This window comes from Phoenix dactylifera, chromosome 14 (genome assembly GCF_009389715.1).
Source record: "Phoenix dactylifera cultivar Barhee BC4 chromosome 14, palm_55x_up_171113_PBpolish2nd_filt_p, whole genome shotgun sequence".
NCBI lineage: Eukaryota > Viridiplantae > Streptophyta > Magnoliopsida > Arecales > Arecaceae > Phoenix > Phoenix dactylifera.
In genome coordinates, this window is record NC_052405.1 from 8,238,235 (window position 1) to 8,254,658 (window position 16,424).

General features: G+C 37.5%; 1 protein-coding gene across 3 annotated transcripts in view; it reads left to right on the forward strand.

Annotated features, from left to right (window-relative positions):
* The window catches only part of LOC103720515 (phosphatidylserine decarboxylase proenzyme 2-like), a 41,176-nt gene extending 25,043 nt beyond the window's left edge, over positions 1-16,133 (forward strand). Inside the window, exons 12-21 of one of the 3 annotated variants that reach the window (XM_008810250.3) lie at positions 983-1,094; positions 1,543-1,643; positions 5,434-5,481; positions 7,123-7,269; positions 9,134-9,229; positions 9,337-9,411; positions 9,538-9,630; positions 11,975-12,061; positions 12,159-12,209; positions 15,675-16,133. In XM_008810250.3, coding sequence (XP_008808472.1) covers positions 983-1,094; positions 1,543-1,643; positions 5,434-5,481; positions 7,123-7,269; positions 9,134-9,229; positions 9,337-9,411; positions 9,538-9,630; positions 11,975-12,061; positions 12,159-12,209; positions 15,675-15,824 — 960 coding nt within the window. In that variant the 3' untranslated portion in view covers positions 15,825-16,133. The remainder of the gene's footprint in view (positions 1-982; positions 1,095-1,542; positions 1,644-5,433; positions 5,482-7,122; positions 7,270-9,133; positions 9,230-9,336; positions 9,412-9,537; positions 9,631-11,974; positions 12,062-12,158; positions 12,210-15,674) is intronic. The other 2 variants (XM_026809780.2, XM_008810253.3) reach the window with 2 other exon arrangements.
* The last annotated feature ends 291 nt before the right edge of the window (positions 16,134-16,424 follow it).

Genomic DNA, 16,424 nt, shown 5'->3' on the forward strand with positions numbered 1-16,424 from the left:
GACTTTTATTGTAATTATACTTGAGATAATTGAGATCCTTTAGTTATAGATTCGTGAGAGTTCTCTTGTGGGTTTTTTCCTTCTTTCTATTATCTCTCTCCTCCATTTTGTGGATTCCTAGGGGTTGCGAGTGAGCGTGTGAGAGCTGTATCCTTTGAGTGGCTGGCCAAGATGGTGTTTTCGGCCTTGAAAGAGAGTGATCCATTACTGCTCTTCTTCCAACTAAAGAAAATCACCTATAATCCGTGCATTATTGGTATAGGAAAACTGAGAAAAAGAAAAAAATTATTACTAAGAGAAATCACCAGCCGTCCGCCCTTGTGTCGTACGTGCTGTAGTAGGGTTTCTACCTCTCCTCCTTCAAGTTTCCAAGTTCAACACCTCTCCGGCATCACTTTCTCTTGTCTTATGTTATTCTGTATCTGCAATGGCTCATGTCAGCTCAAGTGCAATTAATTGATCTTGTGTTTGTACATTCATAATATGAAGTGCTAATAATTGCCTATGTTCATATAGCATTAGTCAAACCATATGCGAATTGTGGACAATCATTTTTTCTTGTTTGATTTTTTTTATAGTAATTTACCTGTAGATTGCTTTCTGATTTTGACCTTTTTCATTGTATGTTATATTTTAAATTGCACATGTTATATTGACTACTGTGACAAGCTATCAAAGCATACATTGGTCTAGTTGCGATGTTTTCAGTATATTATCTTATCATATCCTGTTGGTGTCTAGCATATGTTGTCAAAAGCTAGGGTTGGGTTACCTTGAGGTTGCAGCTTTGCATTGGTAGGGGTTGAGCCTATTTTGTGTTGAAGTTTTTGATTGGTAGGGGTTGACCTTATTTGGTGTTTGCAGTTTTTTCACACGTTAAAATGCCATTCATTACGTAGGATTACCATTGAGGTTGGGTCATTCAGATTTTCTCATGGTTAGAACTTGGAAGCATTAATTCAAATGCATTGTATGCTACCAGGTTTTCGATCGAAGAACAAAGAGGCTAGTAGAAGAAACCATAGATAGAAGAATAATTCTCTCAATGAGAGCCATATATCAATCAAAAGTTGGACTCACACTAATTGATAAAGGTACGTATGTTACATTCAACACTATGTATTTTCTATCACAACAGTATGTTGCCATCAGGGCATTGATATGCTATGAGAAAAGAAAAACCTGATTACTGAAACAAGTATGCTCGTTTTACTTTTCATGGGTGACCATCTCTTCGATCTGTAAATTGTAGCTAAAGTAATATTATATACTCGCATGATTTTGGTTTATGTTTCATTCATTTCACGATTGATACAAACATAATGTGACACCTCTATGCAAGGTGAACTTTTCCATGTTTGCACTTATCAAACAATGAACAATTGTCTGATTTTCTAGTTAAGTTTGTTTAAAATTATTTGCATATTGCGTATGGACCATGCTGAGAAACTTGTGATTTATGTGATCTGGTACTAGATAGTAGTTTGTGACCATGTATCTCTTATTTTTTTGAGATGTATGTTATACTTTCTTTGTGTATAGGGACCAGGGATCTTTTGCGAAGCATCTCTGAGAAGCAAGGGACGTGGATGAACTCTCCTGAATCTGCTAAAGATATACCCAAGTTCATCAAGTCTTTTGAGGCATGGACTTCTTTTTTTTGTTGCCTTCTTTGTGTTAGTTACATAGAAGCATATTCAAATAAAAAAGCAACCAAGAGTGGAGGGTAGGTTTAACCCAGCTGTAACATAAGCTGCTCAAACCATACAATATAGTCAAAATGAGGAAGATTAGAAACTTGCAGGATGCTAGGGTGTGCAAGTAATATGCACAGAGAAAAGAACAATGAATTTATATCTTACAAGCTTCTTTACAAGGCCACTAAAGATTTTTGTCCATGTCTTCATGCCCTTTGCACATTATGAAGCACTGACAAATATGATCATAACGCCTTGCTCTCTCTTTGATTTGCAGATTGTTAAATTCTTTCTTTCCAAATTGCTCATGATTTTGTTCCACCAAATTACTATTCCTTCTTAGCCTAGCCACTTGAGTTTCTTTCAGTCAAAAAGTCCTAAATCAGAAAAGGTGCTGACCAAGCTACATTAAAGCAAGCCAAAGAATGGTCCCAAGTTCCTTTCTTTATGTGACAGACTCTGCAAATATGAGCAACCATTTCCTGTTTAGGATGCAAATAGGACTTCTTCCTTGCAGATTGAAGGAGCGAAACCAAGTGTTCTCATAGTGATCGGATGATTTATTATCAAATTGTCAATATGATAATTCTATCATTGTCTTGAAGAATTCACTTTTAGAAACTCTTTTGTAGGTTTTGAATAATGTGTAAAAGGGATAATTTTGTTAGAACCACAAGTCATGTTTAAAAAATGATGATAATAATAGTTAGTTATGATGACATCTAGACCAAGGTCCGCCGAACCGGTACCGGGGTCCGTATTGGTCGGCAGACGGGTTGGTACGGTACCGATTGGCGGATGGGTCAGTACGGTACCTGTTCGGTACCATACCGACACGATATGGTAGGGCGTGCCGGTTTCATACTAGCTGACCCTTTTTTTTGGAGTTTTTCAAGTTGATTTAATTGGTAATCAATCTTTTTGAACTTTTTCAATGATTTTAAATTTAATTTGATGTTTTTTGATATTTTTTGATGTTTCTATGATTTTGGTTTAATCTAAATGATGCATCTTATGATTTTAAAATGATACAAATTATAAAATGATTAGTGAGATGTTGCATGCTACGAGAAGCAATATGAAATATCCTCAAATCAAGTAGTGAGGTAAAAAATATAAAATAATACAATCAATTACATATATTTAAAGTACAACATATATACCAATATCTAAAATCTCGTCGAGTGGCGATGTCTCTCACAGATATCCAAATCATCAGTATAGTTAGAAGGCACATCAGTCCAATCCTCTAATCAAGTGATGTTGTAGTCTCGTATATTCATACCATAAGGAATGCGCTCCGAGTTATAAGCACTCTCGGATCTCTTGCTGAAGCTCTAGCTCTGAGAGGTGTCCTCTGGATGATAAACTGGCTGATAAAATGGCTGTAAAGGAGCTCATCTGAATAAGACGACATCAAAAGGCGAAAAGCTTTCTGCTGCTTAGAAATGATTTTGGCCGTGAGGGAAAAGAAGAAAGGCAGAAAGCTCTCCGCCGCTTAGAAATGATATTGGGAAGGCCTTCTCAGGCCTTCCCAACATTTTATTAGCAAACAAAGAAAAGGAGAGGTCCCGGTTCAAAATTGGGTCAACTCAGTGCGAACCAGACGAACCGTCGGGTTCGGCCTGTACCGAGCCGACCTAGTGGGAAATCGGGTTGGTTTGGCCATTGGAGTTGGTTTCAGCTCCAAACTATCCGAAATGGGTTCCGAACCGGCCGAAAAAGATCTAAACCGGACCATACCAGCCGGAACTATTTGAAATCGGCCGGTTCAGACGGTTCGCATCGAGTCGACCCGATTCTGAACTGGGCCCTCTCCCATTTTTTTTGTTTGCTAAAATGATGTTGGAAAAGCCCGAGAAGGCCTTTCCAACATCATTTCTAATCAACAGAGAGCTTTCCGTCTTTCGCCCTTCTCCTCAGCGAAAATTATTTCTAAGCGGCAGAGAGCTTTCCGCCTTTTGCTTCCGGCTTATTCGTATGGGCCCCTTCACAATTATTTTATCAGCTAGTTCATCAGCCAGAGGACAACTCTTAGAGCCAGAATTTTAGTGAGAGATTCGAGAGTATTTATAACCCGGAGCGCATTTCTTATGTAATGAACATACAAGACTACAACGCCGCTTGTTTAGAGGGGCAGGCTGATGTGCCTTCTGACTATACTTATAATCCGGATATTTATGAGAGATATTGCCACTCAACGAGATTTTAGATATCGGTATATATATTGTACTTTAAATATATATATATAATTGATTGTATTATTTTATATTTTTATCTCACTACTTGATTTGAGAATATTTTATGTTGCTTCTTATAGCATGCAACATCTTACTAATCATTTTATATTTTGTATCACTTTAAAACAATAAGATGCATCATTTAGGTTAAAACAGGATCATAGAAACATCAAAAAATGTCAAAAAATATCAAAATAGACTTAAAATCATTGGAAAAAAGAGTGATTACAAATTAAATCAACTTGAAAACTCCACAAAAAAAATGTGATTTTTAAGTGAAATCCAAAATTTTTGAAGGCCGCGGCCGGACCCCTATGTTGTTCAAAACAGAAAACCGGCTACGGCCTCCGCCGGCGTCCCGACCTCTCCCCTTCTCTCTCTCTCGCTCGCTTCTTTTTCCTTCTCCGGCTCTAGCAACAGGTCTCGTTTTCGTTGTCAGAATCGTATCAGTGAGCCACCGGTACGACTCGGATTGGCCGAAACTGTCCGATTCGGGACGGTTACGCTGACCTTGGATCATGGATTTTATTGCTTTTAGGATATTTGGTATAACATCAAAAGTTGCTTTGCTTATTGGAAGTACTTCATAAAAGTCATGACTTGGTTACTATCCATTATTGATTAGACTTTTTAACCCTCTAAGAAGGCATTTTGATTAAGGTTTGGACCCTCAAAGAAATATCCCAATTTGTCATATCTAGATTTCAAGGACACTATAAAGATATTGTGTAACAACCTAGGTCCTCACCCAAAAAGGCTAGCCAGAAGATTATTAATTCGGATCCTTGGCCCTATTTAAGTACCCAAGGCCTCTCCAACACATGATGTGGGACTAAGCACATGCCTGCATAGGCCACATACTGGTTAAGCCTTGGCGTCCTTGCTAGGGGAAGGATCCAAGTTTCACAAACACTATAATCAGCTCATGGTTGAAAGTGCTGCAGTGTCCCATAGCAACATGGGGCATGGGCTGGCTCGGCTCACTACCATTGTAAAGACCCAGGGCCTCACCCAAAAAAGCTTGCCAAAAGGTTATTATTTTGTTCTTGACCTGTTTAAGTACCTAAAACCTATCCAAACCATGCCCACTTGTGGGACTAAACACACTCCCACAAGGATCCTTATATGTTGTTTATTAAATCGCTCCAGATTTCATTTCTTTTGAAAATGTATTATAGGTTGTAATCTGTATGCTCTCTCTGCATAGTGTTTAAGTACTCATTATGGACTGTTTTCCCCCATGAAAGATTTTAATATTTTTGATGTACTAGCATTTAAGATGTAACTTAACAAGAAGGACCTATAAGAATAATCTAACATGACTATCTGAGTTCCATTTCAATTGATATTAGTGTATTCAACAAACGGTTTGTCAATTTTTGGCTTTAATCATGAGATTCTTACAATTCATTACCAATTTGATACCTCCTTTTGAATATATCTGATAATGCCTATCATAGAATTCTTTGTTATAGTGTCTAGTTGTATTGATGCAGGATCAAGTTAATATGGATGAGGTTAAGCATCCAATTGAATATTTCAAGGTAATTCTCTAATCTTAGTTGGCATAAAATTTCTCTTTTTAATTCCTTTCCTTTATTTATTTAGTTGTTATGGGGGTGAGAGATAGGAGGAGAGGGATCACATGAGGCTTTTGATGGAAGTTATATTAGGCTTGATAAATAAAGTTTTTTTTTGTCATAATTACTAATACATTATTAGTTTCTGTCATTGTATGTAGTCCTGGTACCGGGCCCCATACCTGTGCCACCCTATTACTGTGTCAGTGCGCTCGGTACGGAGGGTGATTCGGCGTACCGAGTATCGATACGCCCTCCGTACCATCTATCGGTACCGAACTGGTACGATATGGTACACTCCACACCGTCTGGTTTGGTACGGTATAGCGTTCCATAATTTCTGATAAAATTGGTGAAATGTAGATATTGATATGAAGATTTTTCAATTTTTCAACTATTTCTCTAGCTACTTTTCTTTTGCCAAATTGCTTCAGGCAACTGCTTCCTGCATGATGTATATTTTTTTTATTTACACAATAGATTGTGGTATCAACATGGTATGTCGTACCGTACCGTACCGGTACCGTATCGACCCTCAGTATGCCAAAAAAATTTTGTACCATACCGTACCAATATTATGCTAGTTTGGCACCGGTACGGGGTCCGGTACCAATACGGCGAACCTTGGGTATCACAAATCTGTCCCTAGAATTAACATTTGAATAGATATATGATACACAAATAGTTAGGGTATGATCCTATCAAATTTACCCACAAGATAGGATTTTGTTATTTAAGTAGGTCCAGGACTTGCAATAGACTCAAGAATCTTAGGGAACTTCCAAAGATTTTATACAAATGCTTGCTAAGATTAATCGTAAGCAAAAGAACTGCCTATGAATCATTAGATACAATGTTATCAAATTTTCTCACTTTATGATACAATTTCACAAAATAAGTTTAACAAAGTCAATATGAGCGCTTTCCACAAGGTGCGTCACTCTTAGTATTGTTTTTGGTGATTAATGGCTTGTTGGTGAGTGTTGTCCACAAGGTCACAATTGCCATCAAAATAAATTTTCAATAAGATGTTGGTATCTAGTAAGTAATCAGCTATCTTGAAGAGTATTGTAGGCAATTCTGGATTTGATTATTTCCTGATATTTAAAATGTTGATACTAATAGTAGTTTGTGAATATTGGACAAATAGTTTTATTTTTGAGAAGAAAATACCTGATAAATACTTATGCTTTCCTAATTACTTGATGAAAGTATAAAATATCATGTGATAGTGTGATTATTGACCTTGTCGATTCAAGCCTGATCAACTTCTTATGATTAAAAATCTGAAACATTTCAGATATTGATATCCATTTTAACATTTAACAGTCTAATTAACTAAACCATTTTTGAAAACATGGAACAAGTAAAGCTGCCTTTTGCACCATATATTCATTGCTATCAATGTTAGCTGTTATCCCATTCACAAATATTAATTTCATACTTTCACCTTCTCTCTTTCTGTACTTATTTGTTTCTCACCTTCCAGACTTGGCCACAAAGAGAATGATATATCTATAATGGAATAATTACAAAATTTTGTAAATTGTTATTTGTACTATCATATGATATTTTATAAATTACAAAATTATCTTTTGTCTGCAGACATTTAATGAATTTTTCATCAGAGAGTTGAAGCCTGGTGCACGACCAATTGCATATGTGGAACGTGATGATATTGCTATTTGTGCTGCTGATAGCCGTTTAATGGCATTTACTTCAGTAGATGATAGCTTAAGGTTTTGGATTAAGGTAAAAAATCTTCCTCTTCCTTTAAATTGTTCTAGACTCTAGAGGGGCATATTCAAGATAAAGTAATTTATTTTGCTACATAATTTCAAATAGATTTTTTATGGAATTACTTTGGGAAAACAACTTTATTATCTGTCTTGATAACTCCAGAAATATTATAATTTGTTTGAAAAGAACATGGATCATCTGGATGGGAATGTTTGAAAGAAATTATGGAATAAAGGCTTACTTTATCTATTCAGATGTTGATGAAGGCTTGAAACGATTTTAAAAGAAAATAAAAGAAAGAAACAAAAATTGTTTTGAAGAGACAGACCTTGAGGAAAACCTTAGATAATGTTGCTGTTTGAACCATCAATATACCTCGAAGTCACACCTAGGGTCAAAGGAGTCACACCATTGAAGCATAAAGTTGCACCATGGTGGAGTTAGAGGAGAAAGCCCTTGATTCATCATAAGGACTAAAATCTGTATTACACATTTACACTAGATTATGCTCATATTGGTTCATAGGAGGTTCAAGTAGCCCTTTTCCCAAAGAAAGAGAAAAGCGCAGTAATAAGATAAATAAAAAGGAAAAGAATGTAGAAACTTTGAATTGCTATGGAATGTGACTCCTATTTCAGCAATGTTGGAGGGAGTTCCGGTCCTATTTTGATTTCAGAGGGAACCCAAAACCCAACCCCTACTTTCTCCTAGTATTCAAATTTCATTCAAATTCCGATTCTGATTCCTGTCACGAACCAAACACGTCAGAAGATATGGTCATTCCAATTCCCATTCCAATCCATTTTGATTCTGATTCCGATTTCGGTTGCAAACCAAACGTGCCCTTAATTCTAATTGATTTTAGGACTTATACTAACTTGTAGTTTTAGTAGATTTTATGATACTAAGTCAACTTACTCTTAGACATGAATTATACTCAAAATATAACTCCAAGATTAACCATAAAATGTGTGAATAACTAATGTGAAGATTGTGAAAGCGAAAAGAAGAAAAGATAAAAATAGTCCCATATAACTCAACTATATCAAATGAAACCCAAATTTAGGGAAAGATTATACTTGCATTAGACTTATTCACAGGTTGGGTGGCTAGCTCAAGCCACTCAAGGCCGAAACCTTAAACGGGCGAGGATTGGAAAATAAGCATGTTTATTAAGTGGGCCGAGCTTGGGCGTAGGGATCAAAGCTTGGCTCGAGCCTAGCCTAAAATTTTTTGGGTGGGCTTGAACCAAGGTTTTTGGCCTGGCGAGCTAGGTCAGGCCGGCTTGGAAAATAAGCTTGTTTCTTAAACAGGCTAGGCTCGGGCTGGGAGATCAAAGCCCAGCCTAGCACTAGCTCGGCCTGAAATTTTTAAATAGTAGGTTTTTGCTTGGTCCAAGCCCAGCTTGGCCTAAAATTTTTTAATTCTAGGTTTTCTCGATGGAGCCATAGGTTTTGTTAATATATAAACTAAATGGAAGAAGATTTAAAATCTTAGAGTACCTGATACTGAGTTTTGAAACTACTATTAAAAATATTTACTTGTTCATATTTATTTTTTTTCCATATTTTTTAGCATTTTTTATAAATTGAAAAATTGTTCCGGAAGCCCGAAGCTTAAGGGAGGGCTAGGCTTGGGCCTGAAAAGTAGGTCTGAGCGCCGCGCCAAGCTTGGCCCGAGCCTAAACAAATTGTGTTAATATTTGTGCAAAGACCAGCCCTAACCTAGCCCAGCCTGACCCATGAGGAGGTTTAACCTGCTTCAGTTGATTTGTAAATAATCTGAGAAATGTTGTTTCAAATATATATCAGTTAAGAGAATATTGTCACTTAAATGGTTTTGTAATTGTTGAATACTTTTTTTATAAAATTTCCAGGGTCGTAAGTTTTCTATTCAAGGTCTCTTGGGGATGGGTACCTACTCTAATGCCTTTGACAAAGGATGTCTGGTGATATTTCGACTAGCACCTCAGGTGCAAATCTGATCTTAGTTGTTTCTTGCACAATCATTATTGGACTTAATTATTAAATGTTTTTACAAATACATAAATTTTGGTCTTCTCTCTTCACATGGTTGCAGGATTACCATCGTTTTCATGTTCCAGTCTCTGGGACTATTGAAAGTTTTGTGGATATTCCAGGATGTTTGTACACAGTATGTGCAAATGATATCTGTTTCTGACCAAATATTTTTCATTTTTCCTGAGAAATTTTACTCTACTCTTTTTAAATAACCAATTGACAAATTCATGGTCCTTGATTTCTTATTTTGCTTTGCTAGGTGAATCCAATTGCCATAAATAGTAAATACTGTAATGTCTTCACCGAGAATAAACGAGTTGTATCTCTCATTTCAACTTCAGAGTTTGGAAAGGTTTGTTGTTTATGTTATGCCACATACCTGCACCACTTTATTGTTCGCGCATCCATATTACCAGATAGGCATATAACTTTAACAATGATGGTAACCCGACCACCTTCAAGCTTGTATAAGCAACAAGAAAACAGGAATTTTTCTAACAAAAACTTGTGGAATATGCCTAGTCAATCATTAGCATTTCTAATTTTTAGTGGATGCCATTATCTCGATGTCTCTGGGTTCAGTAGCATATGCCTCTTTTGATTGGTTTTGACCACTGATGTATATGGTTCCATTTCTCTACCACTCAAGCCATATAGATATGTGGTTCAAATCCATTTCTTAGCATTGAAGTTAACAAAAGAAAAAATTGTAACTTTGTAGTTCTTGTATGTATGTAAATATAATTAAAACTAACATGAGTTTTATTCTAAATATGATCTCCTTTTGCTATGCCGATATCCTCCATCAGATTATTAACAATTTTGCATCTCATCCGTTCCTAAATGTTCCTAATAGACTTTTGCTGAAATTAAATAGATTAATTACTAGTATCTAGTCAATTTTGGACATACAAAGCGTTCAATGTGAGAACCTTTGCAGGCATGTTTAGTCATACCTCGGTTGCATATTAGAGAGATCTTGGATACTTATACAGGGATAAGAAATCCTAATAATAACTTTTAGCTAGTTTTTTAGGTAAGGTCTTGGTTTTCAAAATGGCATCAGAGTAGACCTGGCCTATGACCCATGTTGACTAGGGTACACTGTAGCACAATCCCTCTGTGGCTAACCATGGGCTGGTCGTGGTATTTGTAATAGGATTTGATTAGATTTGGATCCTTAGGATGGAAAGGATGCTAGGGATTACAATGAGGGAAGTATGTGACAACCCATGTAGGCATGTGTTTGGTCCCCTATCATTTGTACACTACAGAGATCTTGGATACTTATATAAAATTAAGGAATCCAAATAATATCTTCTTGCTAGCTTTTTTTGCCTTGATTCCTTCTTAATGATACCTAATTTGCTGAAATTAAATAGATTAACTTCTAGTATCCAGTCAATTTTTAATATACAAAGCATTTGATCAACTGACCCATTTATATATGTTGATGTTTGTATCCATCTGAACACTTATTATAATTGTTACAAGTGGTTGCCTAGAGAACTGGGTGACAGACATGCCTCCAAACACCTTGGAAACCCTAGCCTAGGCTGTCATGCATTTTTTTTCCTTTTTGAGAACTAGAATGTAAGGAAGCCCAGCCAAAATCAAGGAGGGGGGGATCGAACCCAGGTTGCTACTATTTAACACCTAGTAATTTTACCAACTCAGCCAATTGCTAATCTCAACCATCATATATTCTTATGTATCCATCTGTATACACATATCTACACACATAAATATTACATATAAAATATATGAAAGGTGTTTTCTTGTAATTTCTAGTTATCAATAATAGATATATACTAATAAGAGAGTAAGATACATTAGATAATACCCAGAGGTGAACCAAAGTTCTGTTTTACCCAAGGTTCGTCGTACTAGTACCGATAGGCGTACCGGTCATCTACCGGACCGGTATGGACCGGTTTAAACCGGTATTGAATCGGCCAGCTCTTCTCCGCCAGAGCCGGAGAAGAAGAGAAGGAGAGAGCGAGCGGGTGAGAGAGGGAGGGAGGAGAGGAGAGGCCGCCCGTGGAGGGCCGCGAGGGGCGGAGCCCGCGGGGGTGCGGCTGAGGCCACTGTCGCGCCCCCTGTTTCGAAACGCGGCTGCGGCCTTGCATTCCGCCACACGTCCGCGGGCTCCCCCGCCCCCTGCGGGCTCCGCCGCCCCCCCTCAGCGTCTGCCGGCCCCTTGCGGCCCTCCGCGGATGGCAGAGGCCTCTCCTCCCTTCCTCTCTTCTCCGCTCTCTCTCTCTCTCTCTCCTTATCTTCTTTTTCTCCAGCTCCAACTGGGTTCGGCCTTGTACCGGTTTTCACGGCTCTACCATACCGGTTACAGGCCGAACCGGTCCGATACAGCCCGAACCGGCCGGTACGGGCCCGTTCGGCAAACCTTGGTTTTACCTACAAATCAGAATCATCACCTAGAAGAAATTGCATGAATCCGACCAATATCAGGTACATGAAGAAAGGTTTCAACACGTCCAAATCCAATGTTGAACTTATACTAAGTGGAAAATTCTAGGTTGCATGGGGCATCATCTGACTAGGGCACTTGGCTCATAGCTTAACACCATAATTAAGATTCTCATCTTAAATATCTAAGCTGCAAGCTTTACTTGTAATTGAGCTTTAGTTGCATATCATGTGTCATATCATGCTTTACTCTTTCATGTTACTTGTTACAGGTAGCATTTGTTGCAATCGGAGCAACGATGGTAGGAAGCATTACCTTTTTAAAAAAGGAGGGTGACTATGTTCATAAAGGAGATGAGGTGCTTTTCTGCCCCTTTAATTTAACCACTATTTTGCATTGCCCTTATCATGAACTAAGTGCTGCTAATGGGCTTCTTTTTTTTTTCACTTTGTCAGTTCGGGTATTTTTCATTTGGAGGAAGCACTGTAATATGTGTCTTTGAGAAGGTTTGTCTTGCCAAAGATCTTCATTTTCTTCAAAAATTTATGAGTACATTAAAGCCACTTTTGCAGAATTTGAGCTCCATATCCATGCAACCTATCATATTACCAATAGAAGATCTTCTAAGTCATTGTGATTGTAAAATGTAAGGAGAAATGGTAAAAGAAAGATCTTATAACAGGGCTTGACAACTAAATGTTTGGGAAAATCGGCTTCACCTGGGGAATTGTTGCCGTACAATGCCCATCAGCAAGAGCTGTTTTTGTTGTAGCTTCATGCCATAAACGTAACCAAGCATTGTCCACTTTTTTTACCTACTTAGTTCCATGCCACATGTTACTATATAAGGTTGCATCCTTTTTGGTAGCTAAAGGTTGCAGCCAAGGTTCTTAAGCCTGGAGATCTCGGTCGTCTCGGTGTGTGGCTGATACCAAGATGGACTGAGATCTCGTCTTATCTTGCCTAAGATGGAAACTCGCACCAAGAAAGGGAAGGGTCAATATATTCTGGAGTCTCATTAGAAACTGAGATGATGAAATCTTGGAAGATAGTAAATTGCCAATATATTACTTTTATTAGATTTTGATTTGAATATATAGTGACTAAAAAATTAGTTTAATATGGTGAATGACTGATCTTGGCTGTATTTGGATATCATTATCAGCTGATAATTTAGGATATGTCGGTTTACATCGGCCAAAATAATATGGGCTGAGATATCAGTTATTTCATATAGGTAAGTACCCCCCATACTAGTACAAACAAATATCCAGGTGAGATGCAAGCCTTGGTAGTTGGTAGTATCCTTACTCCAAGCAATTAGTGTAAGACATGCAGGCTTCCTTACATCTCATTTGATCAAATCATTGTTACCCATAATCTTCCCCTTGAAATATCATACACCTTTCTAATGGTTCCCACCCACTCTACTAACAAAGTCTTGCTATCGGAAGCTGTCAAAAGAAACCTTTGTTTAATCAGAGTTATTATTTTTTTTTGTCAATATAAAATCCATATTTACATCAATAGTTCCTTTCATTGCATTGCATTGTCGCAGTTCAGATCATGATGCATTCCAGGCTCTGATTTGCTTCCTTGATCTCCTACTAGATTTTGCTCTTCCAGCTGTCCTTGTTGCATGTCTACTGACTCAATGTTGTCTTCTATCACATAATATTGTATTGATTCAATTTCTAATCTTTATCTTGTGTGCTTCTTGACAATTATTTCTTCTGGATACTCATCTTGCATACTTACTAAGATTTTGTACAATCCTATAAAAGTATCCCTTAAATAACACTAGTATGTGGTGATTGTCCAAAAAAAAAGCCCCTAATTTTATTCATCCAGTTTACTTTCACTAAATATGCAATCTTTTGTCTTCCCAATTTAGGCTTACACTTTCTTTCTCAGCAATACATATTGTTTTAGATCAGTTGAATCCTTGTTTAGATTGATTCTCATCTACCCAATGTTACATTTATTGCCTAGGCATATAGTCATTTTTTTTCTAGTAAGCCACCATCTCTCATTGTGATCCCTGTTCGTTGGCCTCCAACAACTCATTATGCAGCTCCCAACATTGGACATTTCTTTTTTTCTTATTGCCATGCCAGTACTACCCAATTGATAGTTTGCAATTTTCTTTCTTTTTTTTATCTGGACTACACCTAATAGTGTAGTCAATGTAATTTTCTTTTTCGTTTATTGGCTTTACATCTATGATATTCCTTGGCCCTAACACCTGATCTTTTTAAACCCTTCCACTATTCACCGATTCTTGTTATCTTAATGCATGTATGTCCTAAGTTTTTCTTTCCATGTGAAATATTTATTTAGTGGAGACCTTATTTTAATATTTTGGAAAGTCATCATTTATTCTTAATTTAACTACTATCTTTTTTTTGCCAAAACCAAATAAATATTATTCTTTATGAATCTAATGTAATATATACCTGTAGTCTCACGACCAACCCTATAGAAAGCTGGTACATCCTTAACGAACTTCTAATGGATTCCCCTGAGCTCCATCTATAAATATGACTACTCTAAGAAACCACCAGATAAGCTGGGGGGGGGGGGGGTGCGATGCCTGATCTACAAAATTTTTCTCTCTCTTAAATCTCTCTTATTTTTCTAAGATCTCTGCTTGACTTAAGTATCAAATAAATATGACTGCTCTAAGGAACCACCAGATAAGCTGGGGGGGGGGGGGGGGGGGGGGGGGGGGCCATGCCTGATCTACAAAATTTTTCTCTCTCTTAAATCTCTCTTATTTTTCTAAGATCTCTGCTTGACTTAAGTATCAAAGGGTCCCACGTCGGACATTGTCTAGCACGCAGACTTTCTTCCAGTTTCAGGTCGGACCCAGTGCTGAACGGCCTTTCTTCATTATCTCGCAGATCTGCATCGTGTTTACACCGACCTTCCCAACTTGGACCATGGAATTTCCAATCTCTCCACCCACCTTTTCATCTCTTCACTTAAATCAGCTCAAATTTCAATGGGCAATAGGACCCACCATTTGTTTTATCATCTTTCTCATCCTTTTTTCTAACCAAACATGGTAATCTGACATGGGATTTATTTTTCCTTGCCAGATTACCCCCAACCAACCCTAAAAGTCAATAAACCTTAAATTTGTCTGCCAGTTAAGTCACAGTTCTGCCGCCATTTGTCCTTTCTTCATTGAAGAGAACTCTTATGGCAATGTAGTTCTCTCAATTCTTAGTAGAACCCATCTACAGTATTAGGTTAAGGCTTTGAGTACTGACACATACCAGCCAGTATTTGTGTGTAGTCCAACCTGATACATTACCAGTACAAGCTCAGTACATCCCCGTAGCGGCACATGGCATAGGTGTACCATACCAATATACCATGCCCATAAGGTACCAACATGGCCCCACACTAGCACTTGGAACCTTGATCTAGACTTCAAACTTGATCAAAGTTCAGAATCTGTTCATGGTCAAAGATTGTTAGACGACAAATCACAGTGGCGAGTTTATATCTCTTCCTGGATTGTTTTTGGACTAGAAAAGGTAATCAGGTAAGGCAAGAAACATCAGCTCAAGTGTATTGCCCTTGCTGAAACATCATACCTTTGAATCTGCTTGAAGTACTAGACCTTAATGTTTCCCTAGCATGTTCTACTCATAAACAAAGTAGCACTGCTGCTACTTCATGTTTAGCTTTAATATTTAAAATACTTTTTTGAACAAAATTGTGGGGATAGCACCACATATTTAATTTAAGGAATGAAATGGAGATCTCAAGCGAAGAATCTGAGAAGCAATTGAGGGCCTAATGAAGCCCCAAGCACCTCTAGAATCATAATTCAATCTGTGATAAAGAATATAGTTCTCAATTAATAGTGGCACATGCTTATTAAACAAAAGATGATGTACTTTTTGATGCTATTAAATGTTGTTTGTGTCAAACTCATGGCCCCTGTGCACTTTTTGCAGGATGCAATACAGATAGATGAAGATCTTCTAGCCAACAGTGAAAGATCACTCGAAACTCTAGTTTCTGTGGGCATGACTTTGGGTGTCTCCAGAAGGAAACAAGCCACAGAAGAAATGCCGAGGTTGGAGAACTGCACATTAGGAGCATAATGGAGGGTAGTGCCTCTAGGATGAAAAATACAGAATGACTTTTAAGGAACATCAAAGAATGGAGAAATGTAGTTCTTGTGTCCACATCTTAAGCAATTTCCTTTTGTATGTACTGTATTGTGTGCTCTAAAACTAGAAGACGGTTCACAGTTCAGATTCTGTTCAGATTATCTTATGACTGTTGCTTATGTTCACTAACGAGTTCCATGTTATGTAAGCTAATGATTGAAAAGAATATGATGATTTTGTCAGTTTTTTTTAAATTCCTTGATGGAGTGCAGAAAAGGAAGTGGACTTGGTACTGACTAAGCTATGGTGCAATTGATGTCTTTTATTTTCCTTACTTTTGGTGCAAAGATGCAACAAATTTTTATTCCTTTCAGTTGATTCTTGCAGTGGATAAGCTTAGTACCTACTGCAGTAGATAACGGGATATTATCTCTGAAGACATCACATGATATGCATGCTGGGAGAACTAGGTATTTAATTAGAGGATCACCTTTGCATGATCCCTGGATCCTCTATAGATTAATATTCGTTACATCAGAATGCTAAATGACGCTCCCATTGTGCACAAATTGAATTACACAATAGTTGGTT